At 51.4% G+C, this 19,203-nt stretch overlaps 1 protein-coding gene and 1 non-coding gene across 2 annotated transcripts in view; both read left to right on the top strand.

Moving 5' to 3' along the window:
• Window positions 1-19,203, top strand: part of ADAMTS17 (ADAM metallopeptidase with thrombospondin type 1 motif 17) — a 213,173-nt gene that overhangs the window by 33,746 nt on the left and 160,224 nt on the right. The window contains exon 3 of the mRNA XM_025041234.1: window positions 6,461-6,618. Coding sequence (XP_024897002.1) covers window positions 6,461-6,618 — 158 coding nt within the window. The remainder of the gene's footprint in view (window positions 1-6,460; window positions 6,619-19,203) is intronic.
• On the top strand, window positions 15,439-15,557 carry LOC112472800. The gene has a single exon (XR_003043772.1). It is a non-coding gene; the product is annotated as a 5S ribosomal RNA (ribosomal RNA).

The following is a 19,203-nucleotide window of genomic DNA, read 5'->3' as shown; positions in this document are numbered from 1 at the left end:
CTTGAACATGCCATGCTTCCTTCTGTCCCCAGGGCCTGTGCACATGCCGTTCCCGCTGTCCAAACGGCTGTCGGCTCCTCTCTCTCTGGCCCCACCGTGTACCTCTAAGTCATCCTTCCCATCCGGGCCCACGAGTCACTTCCTCCTGGAGCTCAGTCTAAATAGGAATCCCTCCTCTATATGCCTTATAGCATTATCTGTCCTTTCTTGCAAGCATCCGCTTCATTTATAGGTTTTTCTATATTCCTCCGTGTATGTGGCTAATGCCTATTCTTTCCCGACAGTCACCTGCACTGTGGTAGAGCCTCGCACGTTCTCAGTCAGCATTTGGTGATCGACTGAGTATCTTTCCACCTCACCCAAAGGCAGCGTCGCCTGGCTGCCTGGGACCTACGAAGCTCCGAGACGTCAGTCAGGTGGAGCCAGCACGGTGTTCCCACCTTTGACCCTGCTCCATCCCAGGCCGGGGATGTCAGCCACACCTCCTGCCTAGCTAGGGACTGGTTCTGAACTCCAAGGTTGATGAGTTCTTAATTTGGAATCTAAAGCAGAAAAAAACAAAAACAAAAAAAACCCCTACCTTTTTTCACCTCTCTTTGTAAGGAATTTACATGAAAAAGATGCCTTTCATAAAAATGACTTGGCCTTGGGGGAAGTTATTTAAAGAATTCATCCTTGGAGAGCGAAACTTATATTTTTTTCTTTTTTCAAAATAAAAGAAAATAGAAGGCCATTATTTTCCCAGGGTTTTGGATTTATGCAACTGCAGAAAAGTTCACCTGGCTGAGCACTCTCCTGCACACGTGGAACGATCATTTCCAGTTGAGAAGGCTGTTTTTCTATAAACAGACCCTTTGGCAGAAGAAGAAAGTGATCAGAAAATAATTATCTTGGCCCTGACAGTTTGATTGGAAAGTACGGTGTTTGCCAGTCTGCGCGTGTGCAAACGGCAAAGCTTCCCCTGAAAACCCACCGCCGGCTCAGCAATTATTTTTGTTTCCTGCTCTGTACTTTCCCCGGCTTGACTCTGAATCCAGAGGCACCGTCCCCAGGTCCTCGGATGCGGCAGCGATAGGTTGTCAAGACCTCTACGGCACATACTGACGCTTGCATTTCCTTTGCGAAAAGATCGATCGATTGGTTTTTGTTAAACGATGACTCAGAATGCAGGGCACCGTCCCTGTCTGTGGCAGTGTTCTGCAGTGGACAGTGCTCAGCCAATATCCTAAAACGTCCCTGGTGGAAAAAAAGAAATCCTCAGCTCCAGAACTGGGAATCCTTGAATGAAAGTAGTCCAAGGGCCGACCCTCTCATTTTAGGCTCTGTCAGTTCGTGTGTGAGCCAGACCACGCCAGGCATCTCTAACAGAGGGATTTGACACAGGGACTGGGTTACATCAGGGTCAAGGTCTGTATGAACAAAAGGAGGAGCTGATGTAACCCAGGAAACAGCTACCAGTCGAGGGCTGGGGACAGGAAAGGGAAGAGGTGCCTTTCTCGGACTAAAGAGCTTGAGGCAGGGGTCTGCGGGGCTGGGGCTCAGACCTCGGGGGGCATCAGACCAGCACGGGGCTGTAGCCAAGCAGGTATCTTACAGATGCGCCTCTGAGGGGGGTGGGAGGTTGGCTTGGGAGTGCCCCAAAAGCTGGGGGCTGGAGCCATAGCTGTCCAGTGCTGCTGGAACAGTGCCACCTAGAGCTGAGAACACAGGGAACCCCGTCTCCCCATCTCCTGCCTTCCAGTCTCCCTCCAGTGCCCTCTGTTGACAGAGCCGAACAGGAAGCCAGCTGGCAAGGAAGTGCAGACGAATATAGTTCACAAGCTCCCAGGCCCCGGAGCCCAGTGCAGAAGACAGGGCTGGGCCACAAAAGGCAAATGGAGACCTTTCCGTTCAATGGCACCTTCGAGGACATCATCTGTCACTGTCCCGCCCCAGAGGACATCCCCTTGTGGGGTGGTGGCTCTGCCAGAAGACCCCTAATGCCCCTAGTGGTCTACCCCATGCATACTGGCCCCTCATGGAGAGCTGTAGCCTCGGGTCGCTCATGGAGACCCTCCCGCAGACACTGTGCCTTAGGGTGCTGGCACTGCAGGTGTGACTTTACCTGTCCGAAGCCCTCACACGTGGCTGTGGCGTTTCATCCATAAAGCCTTCGGAAGGTGTAAGTGTTTCCTAAAAGCGACTTTGCAGAGTGACCTCAGAGAGCCGAGGGGCCGTTTGTTCCCATGGGAAAAAGGTGTGAAAATGAGCGTTCTAACCTCAGGGGCAAGGGGTGGCAATCTTATCTAAAAACCAAAGCCCTCTACACCCACGTTCTGGTCGGGAGGACTGTCCGACTCTGCTTCGAAAGGTTCTTTTGCGAGTCAGGTGCGTTGCCTGGATGTGCGAGCCGGGGCCCGTCTGCTCCCGAGGGACTGTGTCACATGCTCTTTTGCACCTCCCGTGGCTGTCCGCTTGCCTCCTGACCAGCACCGAGAGGGCGAGTCGGGTCAGCAGCCTGGGTCACGTGGCCGGGACACCCTCGCTGCAGGCGGTGGCGCCCCATCTCAGTCTGCATGAGCAACAGCCGTAGCTGATGACCAGTCCAGCCAAGCTTACTAGAAGCCAAGTGCTCTGCCGGGGGCCGACTCCCGGGGTGTCTGTGCGCCTGCCCGCACCCCGTGAGGCAGGACTGGTACTCCCCCGCTTCACTGATGCGTCAGCTGGGCTGAGAGAGGGCAGGCGATGACCCCGGGGCGGGCACGTTAATTGGGGAGCCAGGGTTTGGATCCAGGGGTTCTGTCTCTACAGCGTGTGCTTCACCTCTGGATGACCTGGCAGCTGCACCATCATCACCGCCATCATAAGGAAGGTGCCACTTATTGAAGAATCATGATGCCCCAGGGGACGCCCTGAGTACGCAGGAAGTGTCTCACTTAAGCAGACGGTCACTTAAGGCTTGAAGGGGACTGTGGCTTGTTCTACATCCCCCTGGCTGGCTCGCGGTCGAGCCAGGCCCGCCCTCTGGTCTGTAGGAAGTAGGGTCATTCAGGGGTGGCTTCTGGCTGTTGGGACTCTGTGTGATCTATGCCTCGTTTTCCCCTAGTGAATACCAAATTACTGTTTTTAAACTAAAGGAATATCTATGTCACATAGAACATGACAGTTCATAACTGAGGTTTTTTTTTAGCCTGCCAAGAGCAAAGCTAGTAACTGCAGTAACAATTTATGTATTTGCTCAGTATTTTCAATAGTCCCTAAACTGTTAGAATAAATAATAATTTGAATATTCTAACAGTCCATTTAGAAAGTCCTTTGTTCCTTTTTTGTCTTCCTCCTCTCGTTCCAGAAAGGATTTGGGGTATCTTATGTACACACAGAGACTTTTTTTTACTGGATAATTGGGCCAAAGGGAAAATAACCTCAGAAAACTACTACAAAGCCAGAGATTGAAAATCTACCTAGTCAGCACCAACGCCAGCAACGTGCTGGCAGGAAAAACTGCTGGGTTGGAATGGAGGGTGACCCCTGGTGTCTGTGGCGACAGGAGCTGCCTGGGCCCTCAGAGGCTAAGGTCTGCCCTCATCAGTGGGGCGAGGGCGCCTCTGGTGTCCCCAAAGCAGCAGGAGACAGCTCATTACTGAGCTGGAGGGATGCCTGCCCAGCCTGAACTTTGACCTCTCCGGTGAGATCTAAATCCAGCACCCGTGATATTCTGAAATTGGTGTTTTCCTTCATACTTTTTCAAGGTGCCTGTAATCTGTGATTATTGGTGTCGATGAAACTTCATCTGTTAGGGTATATTCATAAAGTTAATGGAACTCAAGGTAAAAACAAAAAGAATTCTGGTTCCGTCTTCCCTATAGGAAGAGAATAATTGTCAAAAGTGATGACGATGGCTGCTGGGAGCAGGAAGAGAGGACGCGGGCAAGCTTGACCCCCACCCGCCCCTCCAGCCTTTGTTTCCCTCCGCCACCCCCCACCCCGACAAACACCTGCATGGGAAGAACACAGGTCCTCAGTCTCTTACCTGCGATTCCCAAATCCAGGATTTTTGACTCAATTAGCAGCCAGGCCTGGCCTGCACTGACATGAGGCTGGCGAGTCTCTGTTTACGCCCCTCCCCCCCGTTCATTCCACCGCGGCGATAGTGGCGCCTTCGATGGTGGCATGCCACCCTGGACCTCCTCCAACGCAGCACGCACACCATACTGCCTTGCCAAATCTGCAAAATTCCGAGCTCCTGAAACCCATCGGCCCCACTAGGGGTTCGAAGCAAGGCTTGGGGACAGAACAGAGCACTAGGGTGTGTCTCGGAGTCACCAGCCAGCCTAGCGTGGCTCTGGTGTGACAGCCCCAGTCAGCGATGCTCAGTGAGGTGGGCGCCCGCAGGAGCCCGGCCCGGGGCGCCCTGCCTTGCGGGATAATCCCGGTACACCCGTGAAGGGCCCGGAGCCCACCTGCCCAGAGGGGGCGCTGTCGCCGACAGCCGCCCAGGGGGAGCGCAGCAGCAGCAAAGTCAAGGTCGTCACGCTCAACACAGAATCCTTTCCTGCGGAGTTTTCTGCACCCCACCCCCATCCTCGTGTTTAAGTCCAGAGGGCAGCGAGGAGCAGGTTGGCACGCGTGGCAGGGCAGGTGGGGAGAGCCGCAGCCGCGGTGGAGCTCTGGGGCCTGACTCCAGCTCCTCCCTGAGCAGTGGGGGGCCTGCCCCCGGTTCATCCTGGTGCGCATTCCGTAGGTGACCGATTAGTTCACACCGAGCACCTTCTACGCCAAGGACCTGGGGACAGTGAAAGGAACAAATGAGGCAGCCAGAGCGAAAACCCTTTCAAGCCCGCAGAGCACCTGGACCGCGTGCTTCCGGTGACCCGCAGCGACCTGCCTCCCCCCGGGGTCTGGGGGCGATGGGCCGCTTTTCTCAGCGGGCGCTCAGCTCTGCCATGCCCAAACTCGCGTCTCCCGGACAAATATTACTAATCTGCCCTTTTAGGCTGGAAGTACGGCTTTTTCCAGAGGAAGCCCTGACAATATGTGACAGGTCGTGAAACCAGGTACTGAGCAGCCATCGTGGGGAGAATCTGTAGATGAGAACGCGCGTCGGCCACTCAGAGGTGGCTCATAAATACTGACTTTGAAGAGACTGGCGGGGCCGTTCGGCTTCGTGTTTTTCTCAAACGTAATGATATTTTAGATAAATTAATACTTGTTCACTGTGTAAATTTGGAAAATACAGAAGTGGGGAAAATGGAAAAGCGAGATCACACGTCACCTACTGTTCAGTTAAGTTCTTAGGTTATTTACTTACTCGCTATCACCTTTGGATGTAAAGTCTGAAAAATTGGGATTTAACTGTAGGTACAGATTTATATCTGCTTCTCGCTACATCCCTAAATAATCTTCAGAAACGTGACCTTCGTGGCTGCGTACCGTGTTACCATTGTTGGCCTCTGTGGTTGGATATTTATTTTAGATTGTTTTCCACTTTTCACAATCGCACATTCTATCGTACCGAGAATTCTCGTTTGTACGATGTGACCGGTATGTCAGGTTGCTTTCCCCGTATGCGTTTTTGGCTCCAGAGTGATTGGGTCACTTTACGGAGCAGGTTTGTGCATCTAGAGGCCGGGGTGGCTGCGTGGAAACTGTGACAGATGGCTTCTGGATGGGCTGGTGTGAAAAAGCGGAAGTAAGGACTATGACGTTAAGAGCTACCTGTCGATTCACACCTGGACCCCGAGAGTGCGTGCGATGCACGTCGGCCTTGAGCGCTCCCGCGCCTTTGAGAGTTCCGACGTCCTGTAGTGGCGCCGCTGAGTCATGATAGCTGTGTATCAAAGGACTACCGTATAGGGCGTCACTTTACCTAAAGAGTCAGCACAGGATTAGTCCCACGTTGACCAGTCGCCCTTCCCTGGGGCGAGGAAGGACACACTAGCATCTCGGCCTGGATGTGCGTCTCGTGCGATTTTGTTTTTCCGATTACGTTCTCTTTTGTTTGTGAAATAATGCTTTTTGTGCCCCCCAACATTTATGACTCGTTATTCATGGCTCTCAGAACAGTCCCTGGAACGCCAGCCTCCAGGGGAATGTGGGGTGGGTGTCCCCGCCTCCTGCTTCCCGGGTCCCAGTTACAGCAGTGGCTGTCGGCCTTTCCCATCTGGGTCGTCAACCCCGAGGCGCCTTCTGATCCCTTCCCATTGGGCCCAAGCTTCCTGTCCCCCCATGACTTTGTGCCACTCTCCATGTTCCTCTAAAGGGACACAGTTTCCCTACCGTGACATCCAGGGCCACCTGCCCCCTCAGCTGGGGTGGCGTCTGGCTTCCCGAGCACCCTGGCTTCTGCCCGTCAGCTCCACCTCCGACCGCTGTGGCGCTCGAGGTCCCCGTGCTGGCCGGTGGGGACTGAGCGGTCTCTCGGGAGGCCCCGTGCAAGGCCCGCGCTCTGGTTTTGGAAACTGACATCTTCGTTGTTTTCTAGAAAAGCAGAAGCCGAGGAGAGGCCGGCGGGAGCGGAGGGACGCCATCCGGCTCACCAGCGAGCGCACAGTGGAGACGCTGGTGGTGGCCGACGCCGACATGGTGCAGTACCACGGCGCCGAGGCCGCCCAGAGGTTCATCCTCACCGTCATGAACATGGTGAGTCCGGAAGCGCGGCCCGACCCACGTGGGCTGTGGGCTCCGGGCTGAGGGCTCTGGACACGGGCGCTACGTCCTCCCTCGTCTTCTCCCCGGTCAAGGAAGAAACTGGGTCGGGGGTGGAGACGCACACGGCCTGTGACCCCTGGGCAGCGAGGAGGGCAGGGGCTGGCGGGTGTCGCCCTGGCAGAGGGCCTGCCTGCCGCCCCGCCTCGGCGCCCTGTTTCAGGCCTGGGTTTGCTCCGTGAGTGGGGCTGCCCGCCACCCCTTACTGGCACCTTCCACGACCCCTACCGTGTGCAGGAACCTCTCCTGGGGGACTCAGAGCTGAGTGAGCCCGTCTGTGCTCTCAGGAGTCAAGATCGAACTCCCACGTGCCTTGTGCAGCGAGGCCACACCAGAAGTGGGGACAGAGGCCCTGGGGGGCGGGGATCTCAGGGAGGGGACCGTGTCTACCTATGATTCAATGGACGGGGAGAGAGGGGAACCTTCACAGGACAGGTGGCTCGGGGAGGGGCTGCGATCCTCAGATTTCAGACACGGGAAGATCTTTGAACGCATTCCACCTCCGCCATCCATCCACCCTCCGAACCACTTCTGAGGACCTGCTGGCATTGTCACCTGCTGGGCAGTGGAGCAGGAGGAAGCAGACCTGGTCCTGCCCTGGGAGGGCGGGGCTACGGCAGGCCAGTGAGCATCCTACTAAGTAGCTGCAGGGGCCACCGGGCCCAGGCTGGGGCTGGCAAGTGGCCACCGACAGCACAGAGGCGTCAAGAAAGAGTTGGTCCCTGAGCTGAGTGTGAGAAAGTACTTGCCAGGATGGGGAGGGGCGGCGGGTCACACAGGGGATGCAGCCGGAGCTGCATGGGGGGGGTGCGCCCCGGCGTGATGTCGCTGCAGCAAGAGGCAGAGGCGCCTTGAGAGTGTGGTGAACTCATGACCGCGGCGGCTTTGGCAGGGCGGGTGAGACCCCCGAGGAGCGGGGCCACTGCAGGCAGAGACGAGGCCAGGAGGGGCGCTGGGGGTGGAGTGGGCGCGGGGACAGGGTCTGCCCCGAGGGGCAGCAGTGAGGGCGGACGGGGTGGTCGTGTGGAGAGGAGGGACACACAGGAGTCGGTGACCAGCAGGGTGCGGGGCTTGGAGCGGCAGGCAGGGAAGGAAGGGGGAGCGGACGCCAGGCTGCAAGGCCAGAGGGCCTGGGCGGGCGGCGGAGCCACTGGCGGGGAAGGAGGAGCAGTGCATTCTGGGCTATGGGAGGTGTTCCATTCCGGACAAGCTGGATTCGAGTTCCCAGTGGGAGATCAGCATGGAGTCCCGGCTGCAAATAAGGACCAGGAGCTGCAGTTGCGACGGTGGCCCGCCTCGTCCGCGTGGAGCACATGGGGCGAGTGGAGAAGCTGGCCACACAGGCCCGGGTGGCACAGGGCGGGAGCCGGCCGGGGGACCCACAGACTGGGAGGTGGGCGTCCGTAAGCACAGACCAGGGCTGCAGAAAGGGGCTGGTTGACAATGCCAGAGGCTGGGTCTCTGGCGGAATGGCTTTAGGGGTTGCTGGGGTGAAAAGGGAGAGACAGCGGCCGAGAGGAGGAAGAGCCTCGACTGGGGAGTCCGGGTGAAGGACAACCGGAGATCAGGGGGTCCCCAAGCCCTGGGCCACGGACTGGTACCAGGCCACACAGCAGGAGGTGCAAGAGCAGGGGGGCAGGGGTCAGTGCCAGGGTCACACAGGAAGCCACTGGCAGGTCGAGCCTCTCCCTAACTGGCCACAGAAAAATAAATGCTCGCGAACCCCACCCCCGGGCTAACGGGCATGCACCCCACGGCTATCCCGAGTGCTGTAAAGACAAGACTCGGATACCCGTGTTCGTCAGGGGGCCTTTGGGGACAGATCTATCTGGCACGTTCCGTCTGGCTCGTTTGCGCGGAATGGAGACGCCTTCTGCCTGAGGCTGAGGCGGCTCTGCCTGAGGCTGAGGCAGCTCTGGTGGCGCCTGGAGGGCAGCGTCGTCGCGGCGAGTTACCGTGGGGACTGGCAGACGTCCTCACCGGATGGGCTCTTCTGCAGGGCACCCGGCACTGTGGCTCCCCACGCGGCCCTCGGCCAGCGATCTGTCGTCAAGACGTGGCCTTTGCGGCACCTAGTCACCGTCCCCTTCAAAGCGGGGAAGTCTGGGAGTCGCATTCATTTCCTCTCCCCTCCCTCCTTCCCTCCCTCTCTTCTTTTATCTTTTTAAACTTTTCTCAGATTTCTTCTTTTTTTTTAAGAAAGTGTGGTAAAAAACACATTTACCGACAACCGTTTTCAAGTGTACAGTTTGGTCGCATTAAGGACATTTACGTTGTGTCGCCATCGCCACCAGGCATCTCCAGAACTTTCTTCATCTTGCAAAAGTGAAACTCTGGACGCAGTCAACGCTCACCCTTCCGTCCCCTCCCCCCGCCCCCCCGGCCACCAGCATTGTCCTTCTTGTCGCTATGAATCTGCCTGTTCTAGGTACCTCATACGGGTGGCGTCACGCAGTGTTTGTCCTTGTGACTGGCCCCTTTCCCTCCGCACGATGTCCTCAAGGTTCGGCCATGTGTAGCGTGTGTCAGAATGTCCTTCCTTTTGAAGGGTGAAGAATATTCCGCGTAGGTACAGACCGCATCTCGGTTATTCATTCGTCCATCCTTAGACACTGGGCTGCTCCCTCGTTTGGGCTGTTAATGCCGCTGGCTGCTCGAGTCCCTGCTTTCGATTTTTGTGGGTGCCCCCCCCCCCCGCAGTGGAATCACTTTCGTTAACTTTTAACGGCGCTTGGCCTGGTTTCTGACGAGCACGTCTGTGCGCTTCCTTTGTGTAAACCCAGGTGGCTGGATGACGATGGGTCGCAGTGCCCCAGCCTGCCCAGCGGACACCTGTGGGGAGGCCTGGGTGGGGGCGGGGGCGCGGTGCTGGCTGTGCACCAGGTTCTTTCATCTGTGGATAATTTCACCTCATTTATTTTTTTTAAAAATTGTCCAGGGCACAAGTACAAGCAGCTAAAGTGGTAATAAGGCAAAGCTCCTGCTTTGATGTTTCGTGTGTAATTTATCACTCGGGCTGGGGCCGGGGGTGGACGGGCAGACGTGGGAGCATTGCCCTCCCCGCCATCCAGGGTCTGTCAAGGCTGGAGGACGGGCACGGAGTGGTGGCCACCTTCATTCCAACGTGTCTCCATCTCCAGGCTGCAGGAGGTGACACTGTCGGGTGCCACCTAGGTTTTAATCCACCCCTGCTCGCCCCTCTTAGCTCAACTACCGAGACGTTGGAGGCTCCAGATCCTGCTGCTGATGGCAGATCCGGGGCCCAGTGGGTCGAACCAGGACGTAGGTGTTTCCCGCGAGGCCTCCCCCTTGAGGGTGGCGCCCCCGATGTCTGTCCCCGGCTTTCTTGGCCAAGACGCGCCACAAAGCGGATGACAGAGAGCAGAGCACCCTGAGCCGCTGGCTGATATCAAAAGCAGCTGCTTCTGTGTCCCTCCTTGTGGGTCACCGTTCAGCAAATTTAAAAACAAGTTCCGTTCAGACCTTACCAAGACCGCTCTCCGTCACAAACTTCAGCCCCTCGGCTTCTAGTTCTGAAGATCTAGAGGATTCTATCCTGCCCGTGGCCGTTTCAGAAAAGTGATTCCTGTCAGTAGGTAAGATGCCTCCCAGGCCGGGAGGACGGGACAGGATTACGGGGCGTCTTCTCAGTGGACGAGGCCCCCCAGATGCAGCGAGCAGGGAGGAGAGCCCGCCAGCCCGGCCATCCGGCTCAGCAGGTTTGCTGCGGCCCTCCAGGACGGAACTGGCTCCGTCCCCTTAGCTCCCTGGATTTGGAAGGAAATCGGCAGGGGTGGTGGCCACCTGGCCACCTTGATTCCAACACATTTCTCTCCAGGCTGCAGGAAGTAGCGTCACCCCCTCTCCTCCCTCCCACTTGCGTCTCTGTGGGCAGAAGCCCGGTCACCTCCGGGTGCCGCCCTGACCCCCGAGGCTAAACTTAGGTCCCTGTCCCCACGGCAAGCCGAGTGCCTCATAGGGCCTTGCTGTGTGACATGCCCAGAGCTGAGAGAATTTGGTGTCAAGTGTTTGCTCACGGTTTTCATAGCATCCCATGGTTGTGATGTATTAGTTTAGTGTCAGTCACTGACGGCCTGTGTTTGAGGGGAGGGAGGGAAGGAAGGAAGGAAAGAAGGAAGGAAGTGAATGCCTGTGATGAACCCACCGGTCCCGATGACAATGGCGATTTCACGTCGCTTCCTCTTCAGACCTGGCGGATGTCGTCATTTGTGTTTCACAGAGGGGAAAATGGAAGCTTGGGAGGAATGACAGGAGACGAGGGTGCAGAGCCAGTGAGGACACGGCAGGGAGAGGACGCAAACCCAGGGCTGAGGGACCCTTGTCTCACCTTGTTCAAGGTGACAGACAAGTCTGGAGCTTGTCATTTATCTCCACCCCCAGTGCGCACTGACCGCCATTGTTTCCGGCCTTCACGACCACAGCAGCTGCTTTGCTGGGCTGGTCACTTCCATTTTCTTCCCCTGGAATCCTTGCTGCTGAACGGCCAGCGACGTCCTCACGCAGCACTGTGAGGACTTTGTCCCTGAGAGGCGCTGCGCCTGTTTGTGTCTTCCCTTGCATTTGATACGGAATCTGCTCTTTTTTGCATGGCCCTCTGAAGCCATGTGACTGGGGCCACCTGCTTCCCCTGAGCTTCGTTCCCTTCACCCCATCAGCACTGACTCCTGCCATCTGGACCACCATTTCCCAGGCTCCCCGAGTTCTTCTCAGACTCATAGTGTCTTCAAGAATGCGCCTCTCCCCACTTTTTACAAAGCCGGCTCCTCTGTTTTATAAACCTCCACGTAAATATCCTCGTGGAGGGGACCCTCCTCCCTGCCCTCTCTGAAAAGGCCGACTCGATTTCTTCATCATCGCAGTCTGCTTTCTGCTCGTGGGTTCTCATCCTGATTTATTTGTTTGCTTTTTAAAAAACATCTTGTTAACGGTCGCATATGCTGTTGAATCTAAGCTCGTATAAATTCAGATTGGAGTGTAAGAACTGTAGGATGTTAAACGCAATCCCCACGGCAACCACAAAGAAAATAGCTGTATGATACACACAAAAGGAAATGGGAAGAGAACTTAAAATTTCATAATAAAAAAAATCAACTGAACACGCACAAAAGTCAGTAATGTAGGAACGAGGGACCAAAAAAAAACTATATATAGAAGACAAACAGCAAAATGCAGAAGTCTCTTCTTATTAGTTCCTGCCTTAAATGTAAATCGATTAAACTCGCCAATCAAAAGAAATCGGCAGAATGGATTTTAAAAAATGCGACCCAAGGATATACTGTCTACAAGAGACTCGTTTTGGATCCGAAGACACAAATAAGTTGAAAGCAGAAGGATGAGAAAAGGTATTTCATGCACATGGTAAGTATAGGAGAGCAGGCTATACTAATATCACACGAAACAGACTTTAATCAAAAAAAGTTCGCAAGAAACAAAAAAGAATATCATTCATTAATAAAAGTTTCAACACAGCAAAAGCTAATAACAGTTCTAAGTATTTACACACCTAATAACAGGCCATTAAAACGTATGAAGCAAAAATCAATAGAAACGAAGGGAGAAATATACAGTTCTGTAATAATAGAGACTTCATTTCCACTCTCGGTAGTGGATAGGACAACTTGACAGAAGATAAGAGAAAACTTGAACAACACAATAAACCAGCTGGATTTAATAGACATACAGAACACTCTACCCAATTACAACAGAATATTCCTTATTTTCAAGTGCATGGGGGATATTTTCCAGGATATACCATGTTATGTCACGAATTAAGGCTTAAGAGATTTAAAAAGTACCATACAAACTATTAGCTCTGACTGCCATGGGATTAACTTAGAAATCGGTAACAGGAGGAAAACTGGAAAATTCACAAATGTGTGGAAATTAAACAACATAATCTTAACCAGTAGGTCAAGGGAGAAATCACAGGGGAAATGAAAAAATACATAAATAATGTAGTGACAAATAATAATGAATATAAAACATACACAAACTTATGAGACGCAGCAAAAGCAGTGTTCAGAGGGAAATGGATAGCTATAAATGCTCACATTAAAAAGGATTACAAATCAGTAACCTAACTTGACAACTTAAGCAACTAGAACAAATTGAACTCAAAGTTAGCAGAAGAAAGGAAATAATACAGATCACAGCTGAGATAAAACGAAGAATAGAAAAATAATAGAGAAAATCAACAAAACCAAGAGTCGATTCTTCAGAAGTTAAAACTGACAAACCTTAGCTAGATTGACTAACAAAAAACCTCAAATCACTAAAATCAGAAATAGAAGCGGAGACGTGACTGCCAATTCTATAGAAACAAAAAGATCACAAGAGAACTGTGAACCATTACACACCAGCAAACTGGATAACCGAAGCGACCTGGACAGATTCTTAGAATCACAGAACCTACCAAGACTTAATAACGAAGAAATAGAAAATCCAAATAGACTTATAACTAGTGAGGAGATCGAATCAGTAATCAAAAATCTCCTGACAAAGACAAGCCCTGGGCCTGACAATTTCCCTGGTGAATTACACCACACTATCTAAAGAAGTACTAACTCACCAGTCATCCTCAAATTTCTTGAAAAAAACTGGAAGGAACACCCCCTGACTCTTTCTGTGAGGCCAACGTTACCCTTATACCAAAGCCAGATGAAGACATTGCAAGAAAACTATAATTCCTCACAAGTGAGAAAACAATTTCCCTTATGAACATCGATGCAGAAATTCTCAAGAAAATACTAGCAAATCGAATTTAACAGCACGTTAAAAGGATAATAAACCATGACAATGTGGGATCGATTTCTGGAACATGAGGATGTTTCAACAAACAAAAATCAGTCAGTATAATTTCCCACATTAACAGAATGAAGAAAAATAAAGCACAGTTGATGCAGAAGAAGACATCTGAGAAAATTCAACACCCTTTCATGATAAAAAACACTTGACAAAACGAATAGAAGTTAACTACCTCCATGTGATAAAAGTCGTATGCGAAAAACCCATAACAAATCATATTCAGTGGCGAAGGAAGTACTAACTCACCAGTCATCCTCAAATTCCTTGAAAAAAAACGGGAGGGAACACTCCCTTATCCTCCAAGATGGATAATAAGGAAAGAATGCTTGCTTTTCTCACTTGTCTTTAGGACAGTACTGGAAGTTTTAGCCAGAGCAATTAGGCAAAACAAAGATGTAAAAGACATCCGAGTAGGAGAAAAGTAAAATTATCTTTTCACAGGTGACATGATCGTATATGTAGACTACCCTAAAATCCCACAAAAAATTTTAGAATTAATAAAATAATTCTTCAAAGTAGTATGATACGAATCCACCACAAATTGCATTTCTCTACCTCAAAATGAACAACCCAAAAAGGAAATTTAAAAAATTCCATTTACAGTAGCATCAAAAATAATAAATTACCTAAGAATTAAGAGATGAAAGATACGTATACTAACTATAAAACATTGATGGAAGAAATTAAGACGTAAATGAATAGAAAGGCATCTGTGTTCATAGGTTGGAAGACTTACTATGAATATGTCAATACTACCCAAAGCAATCTACAGATTCGATGAACACTCTAGCAAAATAATCAATATTTTTCTTCCAGCAGAAATAGAGAAATCCATGCTAAAATTCTCGTAGAATCTCAAGGGATCCTGAGTAGCCAAAAAAATCTTGAAAAACAAAGTTAGAAGACTCACGCTTCCTGATTTCAATTGTTTTCTACAAAGCTATAGTAACCAAAACGCTGTGGTGCTCACGTGAAGACAAACACGTAGACCAACGGAATAGAACAGAGATTCCAGCAACAAACCCTGACATGACGGTCAGGGGATTTTCAGTAAGGGTGCTGAGACCATTCAATGGGAAAGTGACAGTCTTCAACAAATGGTGCTGGAAAAACTAGACCTCCACATGTAAAAGAATGAAGGTGGACATTTACCTAACACCATATATGAAAATTAATTCAAAATAGAGCAAAGACCTGAACATAGAGCCGAAACTATAAAACTCCTAGAAGAAAAAAATAAGGGAAAAGCTTCACGATGCTGGATTTGGCAATGATTTCTTAGATGTGACAAAGGCACAGGCAACAAAAGAAGAAATAGACAAATTGAACTTGATCCAATTAAAAAATGTTTGTGCTTAAAAGGCCACAATCAGCAGAGGAAAAGGAGAGAAAATACTTGCAAATTACATATCCGATAATATCCAGAGCATAAAGAGAACTAAAACTCAACAACAACAAAAACCCCGATTTAAAAAATAGGCAAAAGACTTGAATAGAAATTTCTCCAAAGAAGACATCAAATGGCCGGTAAGCACGTGAAAAGATGTTTAACGTCACTAGTCATTAGGGAAATGCAGAGCAAAACCACGGAGCGATGCCACCTAACGCTCATTAGGATGCTAGTATTAAAAATCCTAAGTGTTGGCAGGGGCGCGCCAGCTGCTATGAAGAGCCAGGTGAGCGAGTGACGGGCGGTCCGCGACACACCCGCCATTTAGAAGGGAAGGCGTTAAGTTGCTAGCTGGTGACGGTCCATCTGGCATTTGGGAGGCGCAGAAAGAGGCAGTTCCGAGTGGGGGATGGGGAGGGTGGGCTGGGTGCAAGGGGACGGGGAGGGGCGGGCTTCACTGCACATGAAATGGAAAGCTGCTGTGGGGGTTTCAGTAGACGAGTGGCATGCACTGGGCTGTGTTTTAAAAGATCCCTCCAGTCTACGGCCACGCCACCCTGAACACGCCCGATCCCGTCTGATCTTGGAAGCTAAGCCGGGTCGGGCCTGGTTAGTACTAGGATGGGAGACCACCTAGGAAGACCGGGTGCTGTAGGCGTAAAAAATAAAAAATATGGGCTTGTAAGCTGACAGGGTCCTTGCAATCTGTTAGGTCAACCAAGGGTTGCCTCGCCTAAAAAGATATATATAATAATAATAATAAATAAAAATAAAAGATCCTTTCGCCTGGCTCTCATCCAGGAATATGGATTCTTACTCCCGGCTCAGTGTCTCCAGCCAACCAAGCACCTGAGCAGGTAAAGGCGGAGGGGGAGCCTCTGCCAGCCCGGTCTCCCAGCCCGCAGCGAGCCCCAGAGGGGTGCTGCGGCCCTGGCTTTTTGCCAGTTTTCCGGATGTTCTGCCGTGTCTTTCTTATATACGTGACTTGATTTCCCTCTGGTTGGTGGGACGAGGGGTGGTGACCCAAGGGCCGGAATATTTTACAGAACAGATCGCAGACAGAAACAGGTGGTCCGACGCTGGAAACCCAGGGTTTGGGCAGCCAAGTTGGAAAATAGGGCCACTTGACAGCGTTTGGGTTGTTTTCAGCTTCCTTAACAACCACGGGGTGGAGTGTAACCCTGACACGTTCCAGGCAAGTTCTGTTTGCAGGGAAAATGACATCAATTTTACTCAATTACCATGAGAAACCGACAACCAGCCTCTCCCGGCGACCAGAGAAACTAGCGGGGTGTCAGCGGCACTGGCTCTTGTACCCCGCAGCCGTCCACGGGAAGCTGCTGGGTGCTTGTTAAGCAGAAGCGGCCAGGCCCACCCCCGGAGTCTCTGATTCAGTGGGTTCGGGGTGGGCTTTGAACCACGCATCTCCCAGCGCCCGGGCAGGGTTGGTGCTGCTGCTCCAGGACCTTCTGTGTGGAGGTCTGAATGGTGTCCTGTGTCAGCTGTCAAGAGTGTCAACTGCAGTCCCTGTCTATGCTTGCGGGGGCCCTGAGTCCCACAGGTAGGTGGTGCTCTTGTGAAAAACCCTGCTTAGCTTGTGACCAGCTCCTCCCCAGGTGGCCCTGTCACCTGCTCCTTCTCTGGTCCTTGTCTGCCCCTCCTTGACCGCATCCCCAAGTCGCCCAGCCAGGAGAGCCGCAGTGTGCTGCTGGCAGGCAGTCCACCCAGCTCGGCCCCCAGGCTGCCAAGGAAATGTGACCAGTGCAGCCAGAGCTCTGAACCCTTGCCAGGACCCAGCCAGAGCTGGACGCCGGAGACAGAATTTCCAGACGATTTGCTGGGCCATTCCAGGTGTCTCCCTAAGCATCATATGGCCCCTGCCTCCAGGACTTCTCCTGAGCATGAATTTCCATGGGAAAAAAGTCGGGAGACTTTGTTACATGTTTTCGAGGCCTGCTGCTTTGCGTGTGGTGGCTGTTGGCCGACTTTGGCTGGCCTGGCTGGCGCCGGGCCTCCAGGGAGACCCTGTGTGTCTGCCCTGTGCGCTGCTGAGGTTTGTGGGACCACAGTGCAGCTCCCGTCAGGTGACAAGACACGTTAGTCATGGTCAGACTCCCGTACCTGCTCTCCTGGACGTGAGCGCCCTCGTTCCACGTCCAGGGGAACTGCATTCCTATGGGCTTCGGACAGTGTTGCTTAGAGCGTGGAGCTTTGTTGTTGTTGTTAAATTAACAGTTTTTAATTTGGTGAAATACACGTCCCAAAATTTAGCATCTTAGTCATTTTTAAGTGTACAGTTCAGCCTCGTTAAATATACTTCACCCCGCCGTGCAACTCGTCATCAAACTTTGTCTTCTTGCAAAACCAAAACTCTCTACCCATTAAACGACGGCTTCCCCCACCCCCCTCCCTCCAGCCCCTGGAGCGTGAAGCTTGTTCTCCACCTTTAGCGCACATTTTTTAACTCTCTACCCATTAAATGACGGCTTCCCCCACCCCGCTCCCTCCAGCCCCTGGAGTGTGAAGCTTGTTCTCCACCTTTAGCACACATTTTTCGTACATTCGACTGAGCCTTTGGGGTCGTGGTGTGTGGAAGACAGAGAATTCTCGTCTGCCCAGTGAGGAGAAAATGAGATTCGGACAAGGGAGCGTTTTGCTGTAGTTTGGTTCTTTCTGACTCACGCATCATTCCATGTAGATTCTTCATGCTCCTTCCTGTGGCCTGTCCGAATGCCACGGAGCATTCCTTTACCGCATCGTTTCTTTAAAGGGTCAGGGTTCTTTAAGATCTTTGGCTGGTGTCGACGTCACAGGCATTGTTTACATGGCACCTTGAAACTCTGTGCAACTTGAATTTTCCCCTCGTAACTACGAGTTTTCATTCTTCCTAATTTTCCTGTTTTGAATTGAGGTTTTCCAGTCTGGGCCCAATCCTAATGCTGAATATTTCTGGAAAAATTTGAATTAAAGCCATTGGGTGGTTCTCAAAATATCAAAACAAGGAAAAAGTGATGTGCTTTTTTTTTTTTAAATCCTTCTTCACCCAGGTTTAGGGATAGGTAATTAAGACATGACTTCAGAGTTGGCCTACGGATAGATGGTCCAGTATAAAAAAAAAAAAAATGCTATTTTGTTCTTGAGGAAAGGAAATTTGGGGGTGGGGAGAGAAAACAGAGCAACTGAATATGTTCCATTTTTCCTGGTGGGAAAGAATATTAAATTACACTATTTTCTTTTTCTTTAATAATAGTTTCAAAGAGTAAAATTCAAGCAATGATGCAGCTAACTCCTTTGTCACACAGATGCCCAAACACCGTGTGCTCTGACGTTTGTGTGCCAGATGCTGTGTCCAGCTTCGCTTGGCCTGAATTAACTGTGGCTACACCATCTGTTGTGGTCATTGTTTTGTGTTGCTGCTGGTGTTCTGGTGAATGCACACCAACTATTCGAAGTTTTAGTGCCCCTCGCTGGAGAATTCTCCCCCGAGATTATTTCTACCAGTAGAATGTTTAAAGCCAAGTGCAATAAGTCAAAGAAAAATGAATACTGTATGATATCACTTATATGTGGAATCTAAAAATTCAAACTCAGAGACAGAACAGATCAGCAGTTACCAGAGGTGGGGGGTGGGCAGAAGAGTTGAAGATGATCAAAAGATACAAACTTCCAGTTATATCAGGGGTCCCCAACCTCCAGGCCGTGGACTGGTACCCGTTAGGAACCGGGCCACACGGCAGGAGGTGAGCAGCGAGTGAGCGAAGCGTTATCTGTATCTGCAGCCGCTCCCCAGCGCCAGCATCACCGCCTCAGCTCCGCCTCAGACCATCAGGCATGAGATGCTCATTGGAGCACCGGTCCCTGGTGCCAAAAAGATTGGGGACCGCTGAGCTGCATGACACATAAGTTCTGGGGATGTTATGTAGAGCATGGTGACTATAGGAAACGTTATGTGACACATAAGTTCTGGGGATGTTATGTAGAGCATGAAAGTTGCTAAGAGTAGATCTTAAAAGCTCTTATCACAAGGAAAAAGAATTATGAGTGTGAGGTGATGGGTGTTAACTAAATCATGTTGCAACCTAAAACTAATGTTATATTCTATTATAGTTCATAAAACTGGGGAAAAAAATCCCAAACAGGACAATGAAATATATAAATGTATTTTCAGAAAGCAGAGATTCTGATCCGTGTTCTCGCTGTACCTTACGCCACCACCTAGGTCACTTCCCATTGGCCCTCCCTGCCTCCACGTCACAGAAGAAGAACTCAGAAGGGGCGTGAGGCCTGGGGACCCTCAAATGGGT

Source organism: Pteropus alecto, unplaced genomic scaffold, assembly GCF_000325575.1.
Source record: "Pteropus alecto unplaced genomic scaffold, ASM32557v1 scaffold59, whole genome shotgun sequence".
Lineage (NCBI taxonomy): Eukaryota > Metazoa > Chordata > Mammalia > Chiroptera > Pteropodidae > Pteropus > Pteropus alecto.
This window is presented reverse-complemented; position numbering and strand designations above follow the sequence as displayed.